This window comes from Dipodomys ordii, unplaced genomic scaffold, assembly GCF_000151885.1.
Source record: "Dipodomys ordii isolate 6190 unplaced genomic scaffold, Dord_2.0 Scaffold132, whole genome shotgun sequence".
NCBI classification, from domain to species: Eukaryota; Metazoa; Chordata; class Mammalia; order Rodentia; family Heteromyidae; genus Dipodomys; species Dipodomys ordii.
Genome location: NW_012267348.1, coordinates 526293 through 552869, shown reverse-complemented (window position 1 = coordinate 552869; position 26577 = coordinate 526293). Strand labels below are relative to the sequence as shown.

The 26577-nt window shown below is 42.6% G+C and overlaps 1 protein-coding gene across 1 annotated transcript in view; it reads left to right on the top strand.

Annotated features, from left to right (window-relative positions):
* Il17rd (interleukin 17 receptor D) overlaps window positions 1-26577 on the top strand; it is an 82423-nt gene that overhangs the window by 26587 nt on the left and 29259 nt on the right. Inside the window, exons 2-5 of the mRNA XM_013030734.1 lie at window positions 14948-15005; window positions 21707-21832; window positions 25380-25498; window positions 26227-26347. Coding sequence (XP_012886188.1) covers window positions 14948-15005; window positions 21707-21832; window positions 25380-25498; window positions 26227-26347 — 424 coding nt within the window. The remainder of the gene's footprint in view (window positions 1-14947; window positions 15006-21706; window positions 21833-25379; window positions 25499-26226; window positions 26348-26577) is intronic.

Here is a 26577-nt window from a genome sequence, read left to right as displayed (position 1 = left end):
CACACACACACACACACACACACACACACACACACACACACACACACACACACACACCCCTATTCTGGCAAGCTCTTGTTTTACATTAACTTTATGACAAAATCAAAATGTTATACCGGCTTCTAACTTAGTTCTGTCATATGCTTTGGTTTTATAAACATTTCTCCGTGGGAAGCCTAATGAAAGGGAACTATACATTCACTTCTTCCTGCAAGAAAAGAGACTGTCTATGCTTTTTGCCTGTCTCAGCCCTGCATAGAGGAAAAAGAGCCTCACTTTCAGCCTTCATAGGTCACCAGGGGAGGAGATGTGCCTCTACATGTAGTTCTATCTGCCTTGCCTGACAGACAACCAATTCACTTTGCAATTGACTTCTCCCAATGTGCTAACACTATAGAGGATTTGCAGGGAGACATTGATACCTGGGAAAACTGCACTGTCTCCTTCATCCACAGAAATCTAAAATCAGCTAAAATGTTCATACTTCATTGTTATGTCATTCTTTTTTCTTTTTCTTTTTCTTTTTTTGTTGGTTGTGGGGCCTGAACTCTGGGCCTGGGAGCTGTCCCTCAGCTCTTCAGCTCAAGGCTAGCGCCCTACCACTTGAACCACAGCACCACTTCTGGCTTTTTTCTGCTTATGTGGTACTGAGGAATCGAACCCAGGGCCTCATGCATACAAGGTAAGCACTCTATCACTGAGACACCTTGCCAGCCCTGTTATATCATTCTTTACCACTCTTTCTCAGAAAGGACTTGCTAGCTGTTTGGAAAAATGAAAACAAAACTGATTACTTCTTGGGAAACACAATTATTTCCTGGCCTATCATAGGATGATTTAATTGGTGTGTCATGGTATATATGCCTGTGTGTATGGTTACATGTGTGTGTACTAATGGGAATTCCATGTGGTAACTCTGGGAAATTGAAAGTCATAGATTTATTACCTATAGTTTAAGGATAGACTGCTGGCTTCCATCTAAGAAAGTGGGGGATATGTAAAGTTGGATCATTAGGGTTTGATTATACTGTATCCTTTTGATTGCCTACCATTTTAAAGTTTGGTAAAAGGTAAAATGGGAAGCCATAATGAAATAATTTGCCCTTCAGAACTTATAACACTTACCAAAGATAAACCGTGAGGAATCTGGAGTCATGTTCATGATGATGTACTTTGTTGAACTTCAGAAGCTGATTTTCGATGCTTGGGATGAGATTTGCCACTGCTAGGAGTCAAAGCCACACATCAGTCTTTAGCTGGAAAAGAATGGAGTTCTGGAGATTTAGGTTATGACTCCCCATAGTGGTTTTAGGCAAATATTTAAAAATATATCCAGAACCTAATGCTGTGCTGTGTTGACCACAAATACTACACTCTGCAAAGGCCATTTAGCAAGAGTGGGGAAGTCAGCTGTTTTCTTCATCTTCTGGGTGTTATATTTTCCTCCATATCCATAGATTTAGGAATTAGCCAAACTGTGGTTTATTTTTTAATTTGATTCAGTAAAACTGAATCAGACATGGCTGTTGGCACCAGTGATCTGAAAAGTGAAGGACACTTCTTTCTTAACAGGCTTCCTGTGCTAAACAGCATAAATAGTTGTTACCTTTGATGTCCTTGCTCTATAAACTTCATGAGTCCCTGCATCTTGGACAAAGTATTGGGTTTTACTGAGTTGTAACAAATACCACATATTTGGACAGCATTAATTCTATTTAAAACTAAGGTTTCACTTCCAGTCACAGTTCTTGGATTTGAAGTTTGATTTTAGTCACCAAAGTTTCTTTCACTTGTGTCATTCAGCAGACCTGTTCGTGTTCAGAGGGGTAGGCCTGGTTGTCAGGCTGGCAGGTGAAGGGCTGGTGGTCTTTTAGGGATCCAGAGCCCACCAAAACTTTCACCAAACTCTCAAAGATATCTGTTCCTCCAAATAACAAAGCGGAAGCCCACTATTGGAAGGGGCTAGAGGAGTTAATGATTTGGGCTGTAGTGGTGATAGCATCACTGAGATGGACAGTAATGGTGAGATCACTGGACAACTCACACTCAATTCATTTTCAGATCTGGTCAGTGTCTGATAGCCTCAAGGTTATCCTCACAAGAACAACCTTCTTGAGACTGTCTTGCATTTTGGTCTCCAGAAACGTGCGAATGGAGCATCCCCTGTGCCTTGTGGGGACTCTGCGCTGGGTGGTAATCTTGTCCTGTTCCCCCTAGTTAATTCAGGACAGTCCTAGGAACAAGTGAGCACTCAGCAAATGAGTTGCATGCTTCCAGGAAAAGCCTTAGGAAATCAGATTTGGAGGTCTCAACATTGAGACTTGGTATTTCTCTCAAGTAAACTAGGACCAGCACAGCTGGGGGGAACTGAAACTTGTGAATTGCCCCAAGTAGTGAGCCTGACCGGAGGCTGGGGGGAGGGTGGGGGGCGGTGAGGCTTGTTCACATGCTTGTTAACATTTGAGGGTCTTTGACAAAGGAAGTCTAATGCCTTGCCCGGGTCAGCCAGTGATTGCCCCCTGGGAGGCCCTGTTGTGCACAGGAAGTCAGACACTAATGATGTTAGTGAGGGGACAAAGGCGCCCAGCCCAGGAAAGGCCTAATTGCTGTGTCGGGCTCCCAGGCGGCCAGCCTCCAGCTGGAGGGGTCTGGGCGGGATGCGCTAAGTGTTAACACCTGGAGCCAAAGCTGCTGACTTCCTGATGCTTAATTTTTTTTTTTTATTGAGTGAGCAAAGGAAGTGGGGATAAGTCTATGTGTCTGTCTGTCTCTCTGTTTTTCCCTCCCTCCCTCCTTCTCTCTCTGTCTCTCTCTCTCTCTCTCTCTAACTCTGGCCACATCTCTGGGGCATTATTTCAAGATTCAGTGTCCAAGAGGCTAGATGGAAATGGCTCAGTCCAAAACTCAGGCAGTTGCTGAATATTGTTGAGCCTGAAACCCTCCCTTCCTCCATGGGTCAGGATTTGGTGACTGTTGCTTCACCTCTCAGTTGGCTGATTCTTTCCCTTATTTCCAGGAAATCGTCTGGGACCTGCAGGATCTTGCAGAGAGGTGGATGATACATATTGGAAAACTCACTATTTTTAGAGGGGAAGTTGTAGTCAGAACTGATGGGATAATGCTCCTGGGAGAATAGATGGAAGTCTTGGACCAGTTACAGTCCCAGGGAAATGGACTTGTGTCTGTGAAAGCACACAAGGGGGATGTTGGTGTGGATACATTTAGAATTTTGGAATACACACCTGGAGAGGGCCATTTGGAAGTGTGCATCCCAAGGGAGTGGACAAGTGCAGATGTTACCTCCTCCCCCATTTTCAATTGTAATCTTTGGATTAAAAAAAAAGAAAATCTAATCATGGTCTTAGACCTGGGGCCTGTGAGCCCCTCAGACGCTCTGGGGTGGCCTAAGGAGTGATAGCAACTCCCCGAGACGTCCTTAATAAATGCTTGTGCAGAAAACCAAAGGATTCTCCAAAGGTGTTCTAGAAACTCAGCTCCCACTTAACCACACCAGAGTCATCAACAATTAAAAACAAGGAGCCCCCCCCTGCCTTAGCCACTACCACTGCAGGCGTAGTATTAGAAGCTCAGCTTGCAGTAGCAGGCGTTTTGAGCAGATTGGCTCCATCCTGGCCTTTTGTAGTTCAACAACAGGAAAGTTTGAAAAGGACACCTGAAGCCTGTCTCCCTCTCAGAGGAAGTGAGGAAGCCATGGGTTTGGAAACAGGGTCTAATGTTGACTTGCTGCTTCCCCCTTTTCATTTTATGGAAGTTTTTTTTTAAGTTCAGGACCACCATGTGCACAGACTTATCCATGTCACAGACAGGGAGGAACATTGTTTTCTAACATAGCCTTCACTGTTGGAATTAGTACCAAAATGTGAATGGAGTAGCTTTCCATAATTTTCAAGTGGGAGAAATCTACCTTGGAGAAGTGTGTGTGTGTGTGTGTGTGTGTGCGTGTGTGCGCGCGCGTGCTTGCGCAGAGTTCTGCTGGAAGGGAGGTGGCTAGATCCCCATGGCAAAATCACAGTCTCCCATTTTTCAGGCGTATGTGTGCTGTGAAAGCAGAATTCCAGATGTGACACAGTATTCAGAGACTATCCGACCCTCAGAAACAGTATTTGAAATAGGCACAAATTGGCATACAGCTCTCTGTGTGGTCCTAAAGCTTTTTATTAGTAATTGTGTTTGGAGCTGAACATTTCCTCTCGGTTTAGGCATGGCAATCATGTTTATAGATTTTAAGTTTTTCTCTATTGTCTAATCACTATTTTTCATTCTTGGAAGAGACTTTCTTGGGCTTCTGGAGTAAAGTCTTTGTTCTTTTCACAGTTAAGTAAGATCAAGCCACTTGCTGATTTGTTGGGTGGGTATTTCAGTGGTTGTTTGCTTCTTTTTTGTACCCCGTATTTACAGAAAACCAGTTAATCTCTGTGAGTTGTCTGTGTAGCCTTCTTAAGCTACAGATTGGCTGCCTGTTACCTTGAAGATGCCGGTTTGCTAACATGTGGTTCTCATTTGAGTGCAGGGGAGTGGTGTGAAGCAGAGGGAAAGGGCTGGCTCTCCATCTGGAGGCATGTTTTATAGTCTGCCTTTAACATTTCAGAACTGGAAAAATGGAACAATCTTGTCTGTGAGTAGTATCAACCATGGGAGAATACACAACTCACATCCTTAATAGACTTAGAGGAGAAATGAATTAGGCTTTTGCTTTTGGAAACCAAGAAGGCTACAGACCTTGTTTGATTTTGTTTTCAAACACATGAAGACAATCTTGTGTGTATGTGTGTGTGTGTGTGTGTGTGCATGCACACATGTATGCATACATGTGTGCATGCACAGCTATGCCTACAAGCCTTTGGAGGCAGGGGCCTGTGCCCTGATATCCCTGGACTTTAAGTGAACAGGTATGATCCAGTTGCAAGGTATTAATAAAAAAGTCTTGCTGGGTGTTGGTGGCTCATGCCTAATGTCCTTGCTACTCAGGAGGCTGAGATCTCAGGATCAAGGTTCCAAGCCCATCCAGGCAGAAAAGTCCTTGTGAGACTTTTATCTCCAATTAACCACTTCAAAACTGGAAGTGGTGCTGTGGCTCAAGTGGTAGAGCACTAGCCTTGAGCACAAAGAGGCTCAGGGACAGCTCAGAGTCCCTGAATTCAAGGCCCACAACTGACAAAAAAAAGTCTTAAGTCAGGAGCAGGGAAGGACATTTTAAAACACAGTGTGGGCCACCATCATTTTAGAAGTTGCTGAGAATCAAAACTGCGTAAAATATCCTGACACGCCTTTATCTTTAATGAATCGGTTGAGGAGATAGATTCAGGGGTATCTGAAAGCTAGGGCTTTCAGTTTGATAAGCAGGACACATGGGAACTTGGTCTGTGCCTACTCCATGTTAGAGCTCAGAAACAATTGTCCCTTCAGCTTTCCTTTGGGGAGCGTAAAATTAGAAACATGTGTGTGCTGATTAGCAGCATGTCAGAGATGAATCATGATTATGGCTTTGGTCTGGTGCACAGACCATACTTTGCAGTAGTGATTTCCTACCTCCCTGAGGAAATCTCTTTAATTAGCTTAAGATCTCCAGGGTTTTTTGTTTGTTTGTTTGTTTTTGTTTTTGCCAATGGAATAATTACTTGAGGGAACCCCATGGCACTCCCCCAGAACTCATGTGTTTCTTGCTAGATATCAAAGCCCCCAAATCAGACTGCTGGTATCTATGGTTCTGAAGTAGGTTGCATCTAAGGAGGTTGGGAGGGAGAGTTCAGAGGAGGGAGAGGAAAAGAGAAAGAAACAGCTCCCAGGAATGTGGAGGGAATATATCTTGAATAGATCCAGGCGCAGGCTGGCTTTGTGATTTATTTTCCTTATGTTTTGGATCTGCCAGCATTCTCTTCTGCTTACATCACCTGGGGTTTCTTTGAATTGCTGACTTTCTTTTTTTCTTTCTTAAGTTAAAGGTTTGCACCGAAGTGAGTGGGATCTGTCTGTTTATGAAACGATCCAAACCAGTCCAGAGTCACCTGACCTGAGTTCTGCCTCCCTGACCCCTTCCCAAGTTCATTGCTCATGGGCAAGAGTGTTGTCTTGATTTATATTTCATGCTTCACTGTGCTCTCTGTCAGCATTTTATCTCATCAAGTAAAGTTACTACATCAAGTAGTTACTACTTATGCCTTTAAAAAATATCTTCATAGGTGTGTATGTGTGTATGTGTGCATGTGTGCACAACTGATCAGGTAAGGAGGTTGAGTCTAAGTAACTTCTTATGGCCATCCTGGTGCCTCTTGCTGGGTGGAGGAACCTCTCCACGCAGTGATGAAAAACCTAGGGGTGAGAAAAGTCATTCATTGAATTGCAGATGCCTAGCTCAAGGTGATCTGGGAAAGCCTGGCACAGAGAATACTCTGATTCTGCCTTGATTACCTCCCTAAATGACCTGAACCACTCACCTCTAAATAGCTCTAAGATTTCCCCTATCTGGAAGGTTGAGGTGTTAACTTCCCTAGATGGAAAAGTTCTGCTAGTACCTGAGCTTATACCGGAATATTTCTGCTTTGGTTTAGCCTCCACTCAAGTATGTGGTTTTTGTCTTTAAAAGCTTTGTGTAAGCTTTGTTCAGGCCTGCAGATCTTTGAGATGAGGGTCCATCTGCAGACACCGGTCTCCAATAAAGACCTCCTGATTGGATCTTTCAAAATTGGTCTTTTAAAATGTGACTTCTCTGTTTTCTCAAGACTGGATTTGTATCTGATTTACAACACATCATTACAGGTACTGGGCTTGAATTTAGGGCCTGGTCTCTGTCCTTTAGATTGGCTCTACCATTTGAGCTACAGCTCTACTTCTGGATTTTTGGTGGTTAATTGGAAATGCGTCTCACAGACTTTCCTGCCCAGACTAGCTGTGACTGTGATTGTAAGATTTAAGCTTTCTGAGTAGCCAGAATTAGGTGTGAGCTACCATCATCTGGCCTCATACTTCTTTCTGATGAATACTTTTTACCCCAAGATTTTCATTAAAACATTCCCAATTTTCTGAAAGCTCTTAGCTGATTTGAATGCAGTTGTGTTAATATTTTACTGGGAAGTGGGCACCACATTTACAGTGCTGTCTTCTCCCCCCCCCCCATGTTGTGGGGCTTGAACTCAGGACCTGGGTGCTGTCCCTGAGCTCTTTTGCTCGAGTGCTATACCATTTTGAGCCACAGCGCCACTTCCAGGTTTTGAGTGGTTAATTGGAGAGTCTTGCTGGGATTTTTCTGCCTGGGTTGGCTTTGAACTCTGATCCTCAGCCTCCCGAGTAGCTAGGATTACTGGCATGAGCCACCAGTGCCTGACAATGTGCTCTCCTTTTTAAAATGCATTTTTCCCAAATAGCATTTGAACTATTGGAAATGGACAGGAAGTTGGTATCTTAGAGCTTAGAATCCTCCAAGGCTCCTCAGGAAATCAGTGGTGGAATCGCTCCTGCCCTCTATGGTAGCTCCCAGCCTCTCTGGGAGGAATCCTATCCAGTGGTTGACTTTGTGTCCAGGTTTTTGCTTCTTGCCATATGGCTGGAGCGTGGTGTGGGTTTTGTCTTTTGAATTTTATTCCTTTAGAGCACTTAAAAGTTAACCCCACTCCCACCCCCTTCCTCGGTAAAAGATCTTTTTTTCATCGTTTCTGTTTGCTGCTTCTGTTCCTGCTTACTCAGCGCCAACCAAAAGAATTTTGTATGTATCAGAGTTCCAGGCACTGGGTGCTAGCTTCTTAGTTCCTCTTGGAACAAATTAAAAGCTGCCTGTTAGTGCAGCAAACTGGAGTGGTTAATTAACTAAGAATGTGGCACCCTGAGGCCACAGCATTGGCATTTATAGGTTTTAAGTAACAGGCAACAAACAAGTACTTCTAATTGTCAGTTCATTAAATATCAAAAACTGATGTAGAAAAAAAAAAGATTTAGTAGCTAAAAGCTTGGGATTGTTTCCTGAAGAACAGTTTACAAACCTGTTGACCTGCTTTGCAAGTGTCCTTATTCTTTTTTGGTTGTTGTTGGGGAGGTCCCTGATTCTAAGCTCATAAATCGCTGTGCAATACCAAGCCAAGTTCTTGTACGTATTACCTAGCTTAGTCATATAATCATTTATTTAGGCAGAAAACTAATATTTATCAAGGGCTGACTATAGTGGCAGGTATAGTGGGCCAGGAGTCTTAGGAGCTGCCCTATCGCCCTCTGTCTTCTCTCCTTTTCACTCCCGTGTGCACACTTTTTAGAAATGGGCCTTCCAGTTCTCACCATGACTATCACAGAATACACTCCTTAGCCTACTGGTCAGCACGTTGCCATCTTGCCCTGACCTGTCTCTCTCACATATACAATCTTCAAGGCTTTGGGAGATGCACCTTCTGCGAACTTTTCTTGGCAATTGCCCTGCAGCTCAGCTTCTCTCAGGTTTTTGTTGTTGTTGTTATTATGGTTTGTTATTGTTGTTGGTTTGTTTGGTGCCAATACTGGGGTTTCAACTCAGGGCTTGGGCTCAGTCCCTTAGCTTTTCCAATCAAGGCTGCCATTCTACTACTTGAGCCACAGCTCCACTTCTGCCTCTTTTCTGGTTAATAGGGTTTGGGAAATATGGGAAGAGTTCATACTAATAACAGTGGATTGGTCCTAGGGAAATAAGGGATCATGACCTGGCAGCTTTTCAGAAGGGATCTGTGCAAGTAATCTCATAGTTTTATGTATGAGATACAATGCATGTGCATGAAGCCTTAAGTAGATGTTGGTTGCACAAAGGTCAGGCTAAAGATGTAAAGGGTTCCAATTCACAGGGACCTTAGTTTGGTTAGAACTGGCCCAAATTTTTCTACCCCTAAGGAGAAATCCTACCCCAAACTGGCCACTCATTACCTTTGAGGAGGAATGGCTATGGGAAATACTAGGCAGGAGATGGGACTCATAGGTGACTCATAGGCCATGAATAAGAGAGGGGGTTGGCTCAGCATTCTTTTCCTATATATAACAACTCAGTGACTTCAGTGCCTGAAGCCAGGGAAAAGAGCTCATTATAGGACTGTGTTGAGTTCTTAGTGTATGATGGAAGAATGACTAGTTCATCTATATTGCAGGTGAGATCTACGGGTATATTAGCTTTCAATTGTTGTTGTTAAAAAAAAATTACCACAAACTGAGTGGCTCAAAATGGGTCTGAAGCTCCTAAAGCTGGTGTGTTGGCAAGGCTGGTTCTTTCCGAGGCTTCTAGGGAGAATCTGTTCCTCACCTGTTCACCTCTGGAGAGGTTGCTTGTGTTGTTTGGCTTAGGAGTCCCTTTGTCCTCTACCTTCAGAATCTTCCTCTGTCTTTGTCCTTTCTCTCCCCCTTCTCTCCTTCCATCCCTTTGCTTTCCTGCTTCTATTGTCACATCTCCTTTTCTCTTGATACTAACTTCAGTCTCTCTCTTATACTGTGTGCCTAACCTAGAAGTTAGTTTGACAGTTAGGAAACCTCATGGCTGAGAACAATTGCTTAGCAGTTAATAAGTTATCACATCTTAGACTGCTGACGTTAACAGAGCAACTTGGGACATACCTCGGGGCTTGCTGACCTGAAGCCCCCTGACTGTCCAAGGTCAAGAACTCCCCCTACTGGAGGAGGGGGAAGCAGAAGGAAATGGGAGGGGATAACACTTCAAAAAAGAAATGTACTCTTTACCTTACTTCTGTAACTAAGCCCTCTATACATCACCTTTACAGAAAAAAAAAATTCCCCTTACCCCTGCCACATACAGGAGGAGCTGATAACACATACCTCAATCTCTGAACGTTAAGGACACATGATTCCAGATTTCCAGGACTGACTACTTGCATGTCTTCAGACCCCAATAACAGCTTAGGTCTTGGGACCTACGGTTTCTCCTTGAGTCTGCCTGTCCTGTCTCGAAAGGTATACTTTTGCCTTTATATTAATAAACCTACTCCTGCTTAATTCTCCTCTATGTCCATCCTTAATTCTTTTCTCTGAGGAGACCAAGAACTTGCTAGCCCCCAGACTCAGAGACCCAAATCATGTCACAGGCCCACCTAAATAACCCAAAATACTCTCTGCATTCCAGCGTCCTTAAACTTAATCACATCAGCACATTTGCATAGTTCCTTTTGCTATGTAAAATGGCAGTCTCGTTTTCTTGAGTAGGGATGTGGCTGTTTGGGAGGTTATCATTTCTGTCCACAAAGTAAAGAAAGCAGCAGCATCTTTAGGGATAACTGAAATGAGAATTTCTCAAGTGGTTTCTGAGGGCTCTGGAACAGCTGAAACATTATGGAATATGAGCTAAAGACAGCCTGGAGGAGCATTAGTCATTCATGTGCTGAGAAGTTGTGCCCTGAGGACTTCCAGGAGTGAAGGGTTTTAAAGTGTGGATAAGAACTGGGACTGGAATGATGTCTCTTGCTTGAGTTCCATGACCAGGATAGGATGGACATAGGTCTTGAGGTTTTCAGTTGGCTATAGAATTAGAATTGCTATTTCACATTTACATCCACAAGTGTCATTCTAGTTGAACTGTGGGAATGTGAAGAAAGAAGAGGATTCTGGGAATTCAGGCCTGCCTGAAATATGCATCAAGGACAGTGCTTGAGAGGTTTGGAGACTGGAAGTGGCTAGGAGGAAGGCAGGAGTGGATCACATTAGGAATGGTGTAGAGGGACAGAATGCCAGTGAAGACAGACGCAGGGAATGAGGCTAGATAAGCTCACCTTGATGGCCAAAGCCCCTTGAGAGCGTGACTCAGATATGATTCATAGCTATGTGCCCATCCTGTGGAGTTCAAGACAGGCTGGAATGATTAGTGAGCAGTGACTGGGTGAAGCCAAATCACTGGGGCCCTTTCTGAACTGGGCTCCAGGTATTACAGAGATGTTATTTGGAGGATTTAGGCTCTCACATTCATGATGCAATATATCTCACTGTCTTGGATTCTTTTTTTTGTTGTTGTTATTGTTGGTCATGGGGCCTGAACTCTGGGACTGGGCACTGTCCTCAGCTCTTCAGTTCAAGGCTAGCACCTTACCACTTGAGCCACAGCGACACTCCCAGATTTTTCTGCTTATGTGGTGCTGAGGAATGGAATCCAGGGCCTCATGCACACTATACAAGCACTCTACCACTGAGCCAACTTCCCAGCCCTGTCTTGGATTCTTTTCCACAGTCCATTAGCTGTTTCAGGTGCCAATGAATGTGTGTTAAAACCATGCAGCAAAAGCTGGGCTCCAGTGCTCAACCTATAATCCCAACTACTCAGGAGGCCTAGATCCGAGAGTCATGGTTCAAAGTAACTCAGGCAGAAAAGTTTTTAAGATTCTATCTCCAATTAACCAGCAAAAAGCCAGAAGTAGAGGTGTAGCTCAAGTGGTAGAGTACTAGCCTAGAGCAAAAAAGCTAAGGCAGAGCTGAAGGCTCTGTCACCAAAACAAAACAAAACAAAAACAAAAAAAACAAAACCCCAAAACAAACATGTTGTAATAGAAATACAGGGGAAACAGGAAAAAGGAAAAGTTGACCAAGTCCCACAAGTAACTAGAGTTCCTATATGCCTTGTAAAATACTATCAAACAGAATAATTCCTTTTTGAAAAGTTCATCTTCTGCATGGCTTCATGATCTTCTTTAACCCTCTTCCAGAGAAACCTATATGTTTAAAAACAACAACAATAAAAACCCAGATGGTACTGGATGCCAGTGGTTCATGCCTGTAATCCTAGCTACTCAGGAGGCTAAGATCTGAGGATTGCAGTTCAAAGCCAGCCCTGGCAGGAAAGTCCATGAGACTCTAATCTCCAATTAACCACCAAAAAGCCAGAAATGAACAAGAGGTTTTTTTCTTTGTTGTTTTTGCTTTGTTTGTTTGTTTGTTTTTTGTTTGTCTGTTTTGGGGAGTGTAAGAGGAGGGCATAGAAATGGAGGGATAACAAGAAAACTGGAAGTGGTGCTGTGGCTTAAGTGGAAGAGCCCAGGCCCAGAGTTCAAGCCCTGTGACTGACAAAAACAACAACAAGAAAGAAAGAAAGACAGAAAGAAAGAAAGAAAGAAAGAAAGAGAGAGAGGGAGAAAGGAAGAAAAAGAAAGAAAGGGAGGGATAAAGAGTGAAAAAATAAATGTAGCAGAGCTACATTAGAGCTCACCTTGATGGCTAAAGCCCCTTGAGATCAGGACTCAAGTATGATTCATAGCAAAGTGCCCAGCCTGTAGGGCAGACTAGACATTATGTTGAAAATGAACTATATAACTTGTGGGTGGGGACGGGAGGGAAAAACTGGGAGAGAGTAAGGGAAAAAGTGGCATTGTCCAAAAAGAAATGTATTCATTACCTGATTATGTAACTGTAACCCCTCTGTACATCACCTTTATAATAACAAAAAATGTATTTACAAAAAAAAGTTTTTTTTTAAAGCTAGAAGTGGATCTGTGGTTCAAGTGGTAGATCACTAGTCTTGTGCAGAAAAAACTCAGAGACAGTACTTAGGTCCTGAGTTCAAGCTCCAGGACCAGCACAAAAAAACCCAATCAAGGTGTTGGAGGCATGGTTCAGCTGGTAGAACACTAGCCAATGAACAAAAGTGTCAGGTATGGCGTTCAAGACCCAGTCTCAGGTGAAAAAATAAAAATAAAAAGAACTCTAGGGGTGGGGATGTAGCTTAGTGGCAGAGTGCTGGCCTAGCGTGCTTGAAGCCCTGGGTTAGCTTTCTCAGTACCACACAGCCAGAAAAGGCCAGGAATGGCACTATCATTCAAGTGGTAGAGTGCTAGCCTTGAGCAAAAGAAGCTCAGGGGCTCTTGCCCAGGCCCTGAGTTTAAGCCCCTGGATGCTTCCCCTCTCCCTCCCCCACAAACAACAACAACAACAAAACCCAGGAGAGAGACTCAGACTCAGTAGCACAGAGTAGTTTTCCCTAGGTTGTCAGCTGGAGGATAGAAGGGCTAATGTGCTGACTTCAGCCTCTAGATTGTATTTCTGTTTCCATCTAATTATGATGTTCTGTTTTCATCTCCATTTTAGCCCACTTATCTGCCTTTCCCCTGTGAAGCTTCTGAGATATGCCATCCTAATCTTCCACTCAGCCTTACTCAAATGTTGCCTTGTATCCTATATCATGTGCTTATCTATGGTGGTTCTTATACACTAACACATATACCTGGCTTGCTATCTGAACAGGAGCTAGAAGCATCAAGATGTGATTTGAGGTTTGTTTGCAGCCAATTGCACTTCTTTGAAAGGATGTATGCCATATTACTTCATTTTGTGAGACAAGGCTGTTGTGTTCACCATTATAGATATAATGTGTGGCTTATCACAGAGGCTGAATAAGTTTATCTCTGGGCTTTGAAAGGAGGAAAAGGGTATGGGTTGGAGTTGGGAAAGGGTGTGGACTGTGGCGATTGGATTGCTTTCCTTCTTGGTTGTTGGGGTGTGGGTTGTGGAAATTGGATTGCTTTCCTTCTTGGTTGTTATTCAGATCTCTGCCATCTGGCAGTGAAGCGGTCTTTAGTTGCAGTCTGTGGTCTTGTCCCTAAGGAGTTATGGATGCACTTAGTATTCTAATAAGTTCACAGTACTTCTCAAAGTTTGAACTCATGTAAAGAATTCTGGAATCTTATATACGTGGGAGAAAATGATGGGAGGAAGAAGCTGGAGAAGGAAGAAGGAAAAAGAGGTATCTCAGAAAATCAGGGCTGATCTAGTTTTTGTGTTACTGCTTGTTTATTCCTAGTTTGGGGTGTGTGTGTGTGTGTGTGTGTGTGCGTGCGTGCGTGTGTGTGTGTGTTTCTGCACAGCTGTACTTTCCCAAGGCCTACATATATCTGAGCTCAGGAATATAGTTTCTGTGGGCATGCCTGATTTCAGGATAAACAGCGTGAACATGCCTGTAGCATATGGATATGATAGGGTTGTGGCCTGAAACCCTGAGCCCCATTACAAGTATTCTCTATATTGTGTCTCACTGTAACAATTGCTCATTAAATTCCAGGCCTGGCAGCATATGGTTTCTCCCAACATCCTTCTCATTAAATGGAAACTTTAGCTGTGTGGTTAGAATATTTTCCCATCATTTAGCACTTCAGAATTAACGTATTTTGGAGAATTCTGTAATTAGTACTGAAGGCACAATTGCAAAGAATAGAGAAACAGTTAAACCCAAGTTGGTAGATCAGGAACTAACTCCCATGACGGATAAGGTGTATGCTAAGAAAGGATGGGGTCAACAGGAGGATTTGGGACTCCTCTGTGGCTGCTGTAATTAAAGTGGGAAGATGGGCTCAGTTGTTAGCCCCACTTTTAAGAGTACAGATGGCTAATAGCCACATCACTGCAAGTTAAGAGTTAGACTTTTAAGGCCTTTTTTTTTCTTTTTCTTTTATGACCCACCCTGTGTATTCCAAGCATAGGTATGGGGGCAGTGAAGAATTTTCTCATTAAAAGTAACGGCTTATTCCCACACTCATTCTCAGTCTTGGGGTAAAAAACCGGTTTCCTTAGACTTGAGGAATTGCCTATCTGTCCTAGCTTAATAGAGCTTTCTGATGAGGGTTTCTGGTAGGTGAATTTTATGACCAATCAGTGTTCAAAGTGGATCCAAGTGGAAGGGCTCCAGTTGGCAGGCCTGGTCTCTCTTCCAGTTCTACTTCTAATGAATTCTTTAACCCCTAAACATAGAGCAGCCTGCCACTGTTGTCTTAGGAGAAGTTAGTGCTCGTGATTCCCATAGCCTGGAAATTAGGACTCTTTTGGGGTTTGAGGGTGTTTGGCAACTAGGGTCTTGGAATGAATGCAAGGAGTAGTGGTTGATACTCAGGGACTGGTGTGACCAGGGGTCTCTGCCCTGCTAAATGGGCCTACACTCCATGGGATTCGGGGCTGCAGTAGTTGGTTGGCTTCACTTTGCAACATGTGTCTTGTTTTCCCACAGGGAGTGGGGTCCGCCAGCAGAAACAGTGGGCTGCACAACATCACCTTCAGATATGACAGTAAGTAACTGGTTTCACCATGAAGGATGAAACTGTCCGTAGTATAGCTTACACACTGTACTTAATCAAGTTCAAGCATTACAGGTCCTGAGGCTCCAGAATTTTCTGATCCTGTTCAGGTTGGTCAACAGTTAATGCAGCTCATGAAGTCCTGTTTAAGCCATTGCAGTATTTGGGAGCTTAAACAGGTCAAATGTCTTCCAGAGTATTCAGAAACATTCCATAGGAAGATCTTCCCTGAGTTTCTCAGCACATAGCTTTGTCCCTAAGGACAAACATAGTTGGGTTAGTAGGGCTCAGCAGAGGGCAAAGCTGCCCAAAATGCAGGGCTGTAGGAAATGGGGTAACCTAAATCTGGTTTGCAGTGGGCATTTTTTCACTTCAGCTCATGGTAGTCTTGAAGAATTCCCATGGAGTACAGCCAGATGTGTTTTTCAAGAATAGCCAAACAGAATGGGCACTGTGACTCATGCCTATTATCGTAGCTACTCAGGAGGCTGGGATCTAAGGATTGCAGTTTAATACCAATCTGGGAACACAAATCCAAGAGACTTGTTTGCCAGCTAACTACTAAAATACCAGAAGTAGAGCTGTGACCCAAGTGGTAGAGGGCCAGCCTTGAACAGAAAAAGCTAAGGTACTGGGGTCTGTGTATGCATGCATGCTTGTGTGCATGTGTGCACACACACACAGACAGAATAGCATTTTCTGTGAGCATTTAAAAATATTGACATTTATTTAAACTTTTTTCCAAACACAGCGCACCAGGTGAATCCAATGTTCCATTTTAGCCCAGGGGTCTCCAGCTAATCATTTCTGACTTAGATCTAGGTTCCAACTGGAATTCCTCATCTAATTTTGTGAGCGGTGGCAGGTATCTTGACTTCTCCATGCTTCAATTTGCTAATTGAAAAAAAAAAATAGAGGCCAGGTGCTGGTGGCTCATGCCTGTAATTCTGTGTACTCAGGAGGCTGAGATCTGAGGATTGAAGTTTGAAGCCAACCCAAGCAGGATTAACCAGCAAAAAGTCAAAAATAGAGGTATGGCTCAAGTGGTAGAACATCAGCCTTGAGCAAAAAAGGTAAGGGATAGTGCCCAGGCCCTGAGTTCAAGTCCCAGAACTGGCGTGTGCACACACACACACACACGTGCACGCAAGCACACACACACACACACACACACACACACACACTTCCTTCTCCTAACATCATTTTAAGGCTTAGATGAGGTAATGTTTACACCTGCTCAACTTGGTGGTTGGCCTATAGTGTATGTTTTTAAATGTTATTAATTCATATTAGAGATCAATCCAACTGAGGTTGAATACAAGTAACTTGTTTGCCTTTTTTCTTAACAAAGAAACTTTTTTTTTCTGGCTAAATTTTTTTCTAAGGATAAGATTAAGGATACTTTTTCTGATTAACTATATAGGACTTTTTACTAAGTAGCTGCTTTTATTTATATGAAAAGGTTTGTATTTAGTGGCCATAATTTATATTTTAAAATGACAGGAGGGAGTTCGACTCTTATTTGATGACTCCTAATACCTGATTCAGCTCTTAGAGAGCTGATTGACTGGGGGCTTAGATTACATGGAGGCCTCTATAATTATCAATACCAAGACAGGATTTTCAAGGTCATAAATTGCAATTGAAGATACAAATGTGTATGTCAGGTTCACACTTGTGGTTGCTGGATTGAGCATCTTTTTAAAGCATGACCCACATGTGCCATTAAGGCATTTTATGATAGTAATGTGTGTGTGCTCTGGTAAGTGCCATAATGGTAATGAAAGATTTGTAAGTCCATGATACTTGATTCAGCTAAGTAAAGACATGTGTAAAGAATCATTGTTTGAGTTAGAAGGTTAATTTCTAATATATTCTTTTGGTCCTGGCAGATCTTGTATTACATTCAAGAGTTCAGAATTTTCTGGTCAACTACAAATAAGCATTTGCCTCTAATTTAACATAGGTTTCGTGAAAAAGTATCTAAATCTGTAAAAAGTATCTATTGTCTTCATTATACTAAATTTTTAGCCATGTGCCATTGCCTGTCTATTACTCATTACTTTCTTCTTAATTCTCCACCATTTATTTAATTAGAACTTAATTCACAGCTTGTATTGACTCCTGAAATATTTGAAACTCAGTTTGGCAAGACATCATTTAAGCATGAAGTTTTTGGTAATCAGAATCCAAAACTATAGACTTATTAATAATTATAGATGCAGGCTATATTAAGAAAATATATCCAGTATTTTGCAATGAAAAAGATCTTTCTTTCAAAAGGAAGTTCTTGTTATTGCTCAATTGACTGTTTACTAGTTCTGTTTTAAATAACTTGGAACCAATTACCAAGTTTTCACCAAAATTACTAAACTATAAAATTATAAAAATCTTTTGTGTGTGTGTAGACGCACGCATGTGCATGTATGTGTGTGTGCATGCTAGTCTTAGGGCTTGAACTCAGAGCCTGGGTACTGTCCCTAAGTTTTTTCCTCAAGGCTACTGCTCTACCATTTGAGCCACAGTTGCACTTCTGGCTTTTTTGGTAGTTCTTAATTAGAGACAACAGGCTGCTGATGTACTTGCCTGCTTGGCTGGCTTTGAGTGGTGATCCTCAGACTCAGCCTTCTGAGTAACTTGGGTTATAGGTGTGAGCCACCAGTACCAATCATAAAAATCTTTTTGTTGTTTTATGTAGCCCAGGCTGGCCTTGAACTCTCTTCTACCTCAGCCTCTGGGGTACTGAGATTATAGGTGTGTACTACCAACCTGATTTTTCTATTTCTTTGTCATTTAATGGTATGAAGGAAGAAAACATCTTTCCATTAAGTCATGAATGAATTTTACAAGTCTCCTTGCCTCTCATGACCCAGCATATCGCATTTCTCCTTTAGTCTCTTGAGGGGGTATACCTAAGTAGGTTATACTACATTTTTTTAAATTCTTAGACTTTCTTTGTATTTGCATAATTGTATTTATAGAAACCCAAAGACTGTTACTTTTGACATTAGAAATGAACAAAGATGAAAATGTCCAGTGATTCCTTTTTATGTATCTTTTCAAAATGAAGTGTTTTCTTATATTACAGCCCTGAATAAATGAAAATACTGGGACTTTTACAAGTAGAATAGGATCTTGTGTTTTTTGGGGGAGGAAGCCAGTCTCAACTGGGTTTTTTGTAGACTGAACACAGACAGAACTTCTAGGAGTAATAATATACTCTGTACAAATGGCCAGATATAGGACCCCCAGAGGATTCCCTGGGCCAGTCAGTGGTAGGGTCCTAGGACCCCTACTTGATCCCTTGTGACAATAATTCCCTCATTTGCACAATGTGAATGTTAAATGAGATGGTGACATTTTCCTTCATATCCCAAATTTCTCTTCTGCAGTCAGAAAATACAAGGTGATTGCTTTGAGAGTAAATTTTAACCAGAAGTAGAATTTGGTTTTATTATTAACATTCTTTCAGTTGAAGAAATAGTAAAGTATAAGTGTAACCTTTTGAAGTCAAGACTTTGAACATTAGCTTGGCTTTTTCCTCAAGGCTGCCTCTACTACTGAGCCACAACCAGCTTTTTTTTTTTTTCCCCTAGCTAATAGGGGATAGAGTATTGCAGACTTTTTTTTTTTGCTAGGGCTGGTTTCAAACTTTGATCTTCAAATCTCAGCCTTTTGAGTAGCTAGGATTATAAGGTAAGATCCACAAGCACCTACCTGGTAATATGACTGTTTTTAAACCTAATTGGAGCTTAGGGAAGGGAGTGTATATAATGTGGTTAGGCCAGAAATCAGGACACAAGAAACTGGGGATGGTGGAGTTATAAATGGGGGTGTAGCCAGGCACCAATGGCTCATACCTGTTTATAGTTACTCAGGAGGTTGAGATCTGAGGATTGCAGTTCAAAGCCAGCCAAAGAAGGAAAGTATATAAGACTCTTATTCTAATTAACTACCAAAAAGCTAGAACTAGAGCTGTGGCTCAAGTGGTAGAGTGCTAGCCTTAAGCAAAAGAAACTCAAGAACTGTGTCCAGGTCCTGAATTCAGGCTCCAGAACTGGTGCATGCATGTGTGCTTGTACATGCACGTGCGCATGTGCGTGCACACATGCGCATACACATACACACATACCAAGTGAGGATGCAATCTAGCATATAGATACTATGCTTCAACAAGAGAAAAAAAGGAATTTTATGTACATGCTAAATGGGTTGGAAAAGGGATCAGTAAAATGTTGATTACACAGTTACCTGCATGTGGTAATAGACTGCAGATGACTTTTACATTATTTTGATTTTCTATTCCTTTGTATTTTTCAAATATCTCCAATGGACATTTAGGTTATAAACATGAAGAACGTATAATGCAGTTTCTTAGAAATGTCTTGTAGGCCAGGTGCTGGTGGCTCATGTCTTTAATCCTAGCTACTCAGGAAGCTGTCATGTGAGGACTGCAGTTCAAAGCCAGCCTGAGTAGGAAATCCGTATCGCCAATAAACCACCAGAAACAAAACAAAATGGAAGTGGCACTGTAGCACAAGTGGTAGAGTGCTTGTCTTGAGCTGAAGAGCTGAGGGACAATGCCTGGGCCCAGAGTCAAGCCACGACCAACCAAAAAAAGAAAAAAGAAATATCCTGTAGATGTCTCACCCCTAAAAAGTCCGCCTTGCACCAGTGGCATACCATACAGGTTTGGACCTTTGATGGCACAAAGACCTTTTGAAACAGATAACTAAGGAAGCTGTTTTCATGGGCTCCTTGAGAAAAAAAAAAAAGCTAGAGAGGAGGCAGCTTGAGAATGAGCCACTATCTTCTGGGAATGGCCAGGGTTTTTTGTTTGTTTTTTTCCCTGCAAGAGTGGATAGAATAGTAGTGCTATCATACTCTGAAATCTCAGCCTGATACTGACTGCTAGCTTTTGGCAATTTTTTAGGTGTGTTTAGCAGTCCCAGATGGTGCAGGTGCTTACACAGTTGTGAGTAATGGCCTCAGACCAAAGAAGATAGATTTTGTGTTTTTGAACAGTGGAAGGCTTTTTGGATTTTGTGGGGATGGTGGGTATCTTTGAAGATATATGGCTTTTGGAAACAAAAGCTTTGCCTTTTGAATGCTGATAAGCATCCTTACCTCCTAGTCAGTCGGGTGTTGGTACTGTCAGCAGGTGTTGGTACTGTCAGCGTAGTTAACAGTCTGGTTGTGAGTCCCTTCAGTGCAGATTCATATCTACGTATCAGTTCCTTCCACCCTCCAAATTTACTCTAAAAAAACAAGCAAATTACTTACCAGTATTTTCCTCCAGATAACTCTTCAGTGCTGAAAATTGTTTGAACTGATGCAAATATTTACTGATTTACATAAAATGTTACAAGAGTTAAAAAGAAGTTATTGCTAGACACACAAATGATACATTGTATATGACCCTTCTAATACTATGCTGAAATTTAACTGGGGGAGGGTAAGTGGTGGTAATGGTCTACAAACAAATCACTCTGCTGCATATTTGTGTGTGTACTGGGACTTGAACTTAGGACCTCAGACTCTCTTTTGACTTTTTACATTCAGAGCTATCTCTCTACCATTTGAGCCATGCTACTTTGTGTGTGTGTGTGGTGTGTGTGTGTGTGTGTGCCAGTTGTGGGGCTTGAACTCTGGGCCTGGGCGCTGTCCCTCGGCTCTTCAGCTCAAGGAGAGCGCTCTACCACTTGAGCCACAGTGCCACTTCCAGCTTTTTCTGCTTATGTGGTGCTGAGGAATCGAACCCAGGGCCTCATGCATGCAAGGCAAGCACTCTACCACTGAGCCACCTTCCCAGCCCATGCTACTTTTTTTTTTTTGAGCAACTTTTTACTGGTTAATTGGAAATGAAATTCTTATGGATTTTTATGCCCAGGCTGACTTTGAAGTGTGGCCCTCAGATCTCAGCCTCCTGTTTAACTAGGATTACAGCCGTGAGCCACCAGTGAGTGCCCCAGTGTGCTTCATCTTATAGTTTCCCCAACAGTAGTCAACTTTTTTTTTCTCCCTCTCCATGAGTCTTCCTGCCCTCTAATAAAGTACCTCCTTTGTCTCATTTTTACTTTTCTTTTCCTTTCTTTTTTTGTCGGTCATGGGGCTTGAACTTTGGGCGAGGGCACTGTCCCTGTGCTCCTCAGCTCAAGGCAAGCGCTCTACCACTTGAGCTATAGCTCTACTTCTGGTTTTCTAGTGGTTTATTGGAGATAAAGAGTCTCATGGAGTTTCCTGCCTGGGCTGGCTTTGAACCATGATTCTCAGAACTCAGCCTCCTGAGTAGCTAGGATTACAGGCTTAAGCCACCGGTGCCCAGCTCAGTAGTCAACTTTTAATGTCGTATTTGGGCTTTCCAAGAAAATAATCTTTTTTATTTTTATTTTTTGATCATAGGGCTTAAAATTGGAGTCTGGTACCTCTGAGCTTTTTCTCTCAAGACTAGTGCTCTACCACTTTGAGCCACAGTACCACTTCTACTTTTCTGGTTTTCAGTTGAAGATTGTCCAGGTTGGCTTCAAACCGCGATCCTCAGATCTCAGCCTCCTGAGTAGCTAAGATTACAGGTGTGAGCCACCAGCATCCAGCAGGCAAATAGCTTTAAATAACATGTTCTGTGTAGCTTGGTAAGATGAAATGGAAAGTAAAATAAAAATTTAACTGTTCTTATTGTCCCAACTCTCCAGACTGTACTACCTACATGAATCCATTGGGGAAGCATGCGATTGCTGATGCCCAGAACATCACAATCAGCCAGTACGCTTGCCACGACCAAGTAGCAGTCACCATTCTTTGGTCCCCAGGGGCCCTAGGTATGTGGTAAGTCAGCTCCACTGTGGTAAGCTGGGTGAGCTGGGGTGTGTGTAAGCCACTAGTCAAGCAGGACTTGATGAGAGGAAGCTGACATTGGGTTGGGCATTTGAACACTTGGTTCTTAGTTGTACTCACTTGCTAGACAGCCTCTCTGTGGCTCTTCTTTTGTTTCCTTGATCATGATTGAGTTAGGAGTTTGATAAATAATAGTGTGTGATTGATAGCACTGAGGCCTTGGTCTCTATAACTGGAGGGAGGGGGGGGCAGTGCCGGGAGAGGCTGTGGTCCATCTAAGGACATAAATGTCTTTGGCATTCAGGATGCTCTGTGGCCACAAGGACATGTAGGCCCAGTATTGGCACATTTTGTAATTTTTCAGGAAAAACCTGGTTTCCATGAGAAACCATGAAATTAATTAATTTGTAAGTTGGCTAAAAAATGAAATTTTATTTATACTGTGCATCTCCTTCTCCAAAACAATCAAGAAAACAGAAATAAATCAAACACATCTTACCTAGCAGGATTACAGTTGGCTAACTCTTTCCCCTTGAGTGAATTGTCAATACCTAGAAGAAGAAAAGATCGTTCAACTAGGCTTGGGTTTTCCAAGAAGTAGCCTTTTCTTTTTTGAGGGGCAAGTCACATTTTCTAACCTACACTGGCTGTGAACTTGCAAGCCTTCTATTACTGATACGTTCTACCATGACCGGCTTGAATCCACCTGTCATACAAGGCACTTAGAGGCAAGCCTTATAGAGTCCAAGCTTTTTTATCTACTGTGGGGTGATCATGGTCCATTGAGAGCTATCGGAGAACAATTACTAGAGCTATCAGAACCTGGGCCTCAGACCTATAGCTCTGACATTGCCACCAATCTTAGAGCCCCAGCCAGAGGGAAGTAATATAAAGGCAGAGACTTTTTCATTTGAACAGGAGAAATCTCAGAAGAACCAGATTGAGGTTAAGAGCAGTCTATGGGCCCTATTTATCTGTCCATGTAAATACTTCTGGGCATGCACCCAATAGGTTTTCAAAAAATAATACCATTTTAACATTTAAAGATTAAAAAAAATTCTCTGTGGATAAAAGGTCAATCCATGTAATGCTTAAGTGGCTAAAACTTAACTGGCTAAAACTTGGTCTAAGGAATTGCAGGCTTCCTCATTAGAGAGAGACATGAGCTGATGATGAAGACTTACATACAGGATGGTTAGGACAGAAGGCTGGGGTCAATGGATAAGTCCTGTTAGTTTCTATCAGGTTCTATGGGAAACTCTTTGGAAGGTAGGAAAACTGCTGGGTAAAGGCACTGACAGAGCCAGATAAACTGCAGAGCTCAAATCCTATGTCTGCCATTTTATTCCTTTGTGATCCTGGACTGGCCAGTCAGTTGCTCTAAAACTTAGCTTCTCAATTTTTTTGTACTGTGGCTTGAACTCTGGGCCTTGCACTTTCCCTTAGCTTTTTCACTCAAAGCTGCTACTTTACCACTTGAACCATACTTTCACTTCTACCTTTTTGATGGCTAGTTGGAGATAAGAATATGTCTGCTAGCTGGGCGCTGGTGGCTCACGCCTGTAATCCTAGCTACTCAGGAGGCTGAGATCTGAGGATCGAGGTTCAAAGCCAGCCCGGGCAGGAGAGACCGTGAGACTCCTATCTCCAATAAACCACCAGAAAACCGGAAGTGGCGCTGTAGCTCAAGTGGTAGAGTGCTCGCCTTGAGCTGAAGAGCTGAGGGACAGTGCCCAGGCCCAGAGTTCAAGTCCCACAACCGACAAAAAAAAAGAATATGTCTGCTTGTGTTGTCCTTGAACCTAGGTTCTTAGAGCTTAGCTTCTTGAGTAGTCTGATTACAAGCTGGTGAGCTACCAGCATTCTCCTCATCTGTAAGTGGGAATATTTGTACCTTTCTTCTGTGGTTGCTAGGAGGAGTTACTAAGCTTAAATGATGAGAGAGAGAGAAAGTACACACAGAATGTCCCTTCAGTAGAGATTGCTTTGTAAGATTGCTACTTACATAACTTCTAGGAGGTAATATCCCTGTGATACAAGATTTAGATTTGCTGCTCCTATTTTCAGCCCCAGATTTAGCATCATGGTATTTAGTCTGGATTTAAAAAATGAGACTAGAACCACACAGGCTCACCCCAACTGATCAGTTATTAAGTACTTGTGAGGTACTTGGCCTTTAATCACACCAGTAACCCAGCTATTGTTAAACAATAGTTCTGTGAGCATTGTACAAATTCAATAGTAAGGTTTTTTTTCTAAGTCTTTTACTTCCCCTTCTTAATCTCAAAAGGCAAAAATCTTCTGAGATCTAATAAATCAGTTGGTCCAAAGTTCTTGTATCTTCTCATCACATGTGAATCTCTGGCTGTGGGTGTGCTGGCTGTCAAATCACAGGAAGCTCTATGATTGAGGAACAGCGTGGCTAGTTAGTTAATTCTTGTTTATTGTAGAATTCTGTACCTTTAAAATAAGAGGCTCTAATTATGGAGCTGCTCTACACTATACACCATGAAATGTGTGCTCTTCATCAAATAATTATAGGATTTGGATAATGTACTCAAAAAGCATTTCCCTGGCCTTTGCCATCAACAGTTTTCCCACCTGGTTAATTGCATCCTGTGTCATTACTTTTGCCCTAGGAGGGGAAGAGTTGAAAATGTCTCCTTGTCTAGTGTTCAGAAAGAATGTGAAATCGATATCTTGCCAATTGAGGCCAGCTTTGGGGATCTCCAGCTGCAATTGAATCATTCTAGTCTCCAAGGGATACAGAACCCTGGTGCTGGCTCTTGTGGCCATCAAAGCTTAATCCTTTTGAAAGCATCTAGTGGGACTTGAAGCGGGGGACGTTCAGAGGGGAAGTTCAGGTAGCTAGAGGCTGAGTTGGTGCCTTTGACCAGCACTGTGGGCATCTCAGGGCCTCTGAGGGCTGTATGAAGAGCCCACAGGGCAGCCCTTGGGTGTCTGCCTTTCAGGCATGATTAGAGCAAGAACTGCTTTGTAAATAACATTGGCATTCTCCTAAATGATTTAATCTCAAACCTAGACACCCCTTGAGTGCAGACATACACTTTGTTGTGAATTTGCTCAATCAGTGAGTGAAACATGCCAAAAAGAGAGAGCCAAAACTTAAAGTTGAAACATGGCATTCAAGCATTCCCTAGTTAATACTGGAAGTTATTCTCAGCTGAATGCCCCTGCTTAGTGACCTATGAATTATATAGTCTACTGTAGGCTTTTATGATCAACTGTGATTCCAGCCTAGTATCCCAGAGGCAATGAGTATTTGTAAAATGTCTAGGTAGACCAGACATTAATTATATAAGCAATGGTGAGACAGAGGAAATCACCTGGCATGTCCCAGAAAAATGCTGGGAATGCACTTTACCATTGTGTGAACTCAGACATTCTGAACACAGTAAGAAGTCCTTTACCTCTGATGTGTGGGTGGAGAGAATGGTAACCTTGGAGGAGGAAAAGTGTGTTCAGAAGTAATTAGGTCCGCTTTTCATAAAAGCATTCTGCTTTGCCTAGGCATCGAATTCCTAAAAGGATTTCGAGTAATACTGGAGGAACTGAAGTCTGAAGGAAGACAGTGCCAACAACTGATTCTAAAGGACCCCAAGCAGCTGGATAGTAGCTTAAAAAGAACTGTAAGTCAAGGGCTGGGAAGGTGGCTCAGTGTAGACTGTTTGCCTTGCATGCATGAGGCCCTGGGTGTGAACTCAGCACCACACAAGCAGAAAAAGCCGCAAGTGGTGCTGTGGCTCAAGTGGTAGAGCGCTAGTCTTGAGCTGAAGAGCTGAGGGTCAGGGCCCAGTCCCAGAGTTCAGGCCCATGACTGACAAAAAAAAAAAGAAAAAAAAAAAAGAAAAGAAAACTGTAAGTCACACCCAGAAAATGTGCTTCTGAAGACCTGCCATTGTTCCTGGGGTCTGAAAGGTCTATTGAAAGGCTGACATTGGAGAAGGAGGAGGGGCTGTGGGGTCCATTCCTCCTCTCCAAGGAGGTAGGAGAATGGGAAAGCAAGCCTAGAGCAGTTCTCTATTCACTAGGAAACTCTATAGCACCTCTCTGTGGTAAACACAAGTCTTGAGTTATATTCAGGAGCCATCCTGGAAATGTCTGTGTTCTGAGGAGTTATATGGACTCACCCTCTCTACCCCCGTCTGACCTTTAATGCAGACAAGCCATGGCTCCCTTGCTTGCCCAAAATCAGACTGTACTGGCCATCTTCAGAGTTGGGGATCAAAGCCTAGACTTGGTCCAGGAAATAGTGACTTAGTGCTTCCCTTGGACTCTGGAATTGTGAGAGTCAGGCTGTAAGCGGAAGTGGCGGTGGTGTTTCCATAATGCCACATATGTTTTTGTTCCTTTTTAGGGAATGGAATCTCAACCTTTTCTCAACATGAAATTTGAAACGGATTACTTTGTAAAGATTGTCCCTTTCCCTTCCATCAAAAATGAAAGCAATTATCACCCCTTCTTCTTCAGGACCAGAGGTGAGTGTAGATTTTCCTGCCTAGTAGTTGTGAGGAGTTTCAATGATTTCTTAGAACAAAGTTGTTCTAGAGCCCACCAGATATTGGTATGAAACAGCAGACAAGAAGAAAAGCATTTAGAAAAGAAATATAGAAATGTATTTTTGCCAGACACTGGTGGCTTCCACCTGTAATCCTAGCTACTCAGGAGGCTGAGATCTGAGGGTCACAGTTTGAAGCCAGCCCAGGCA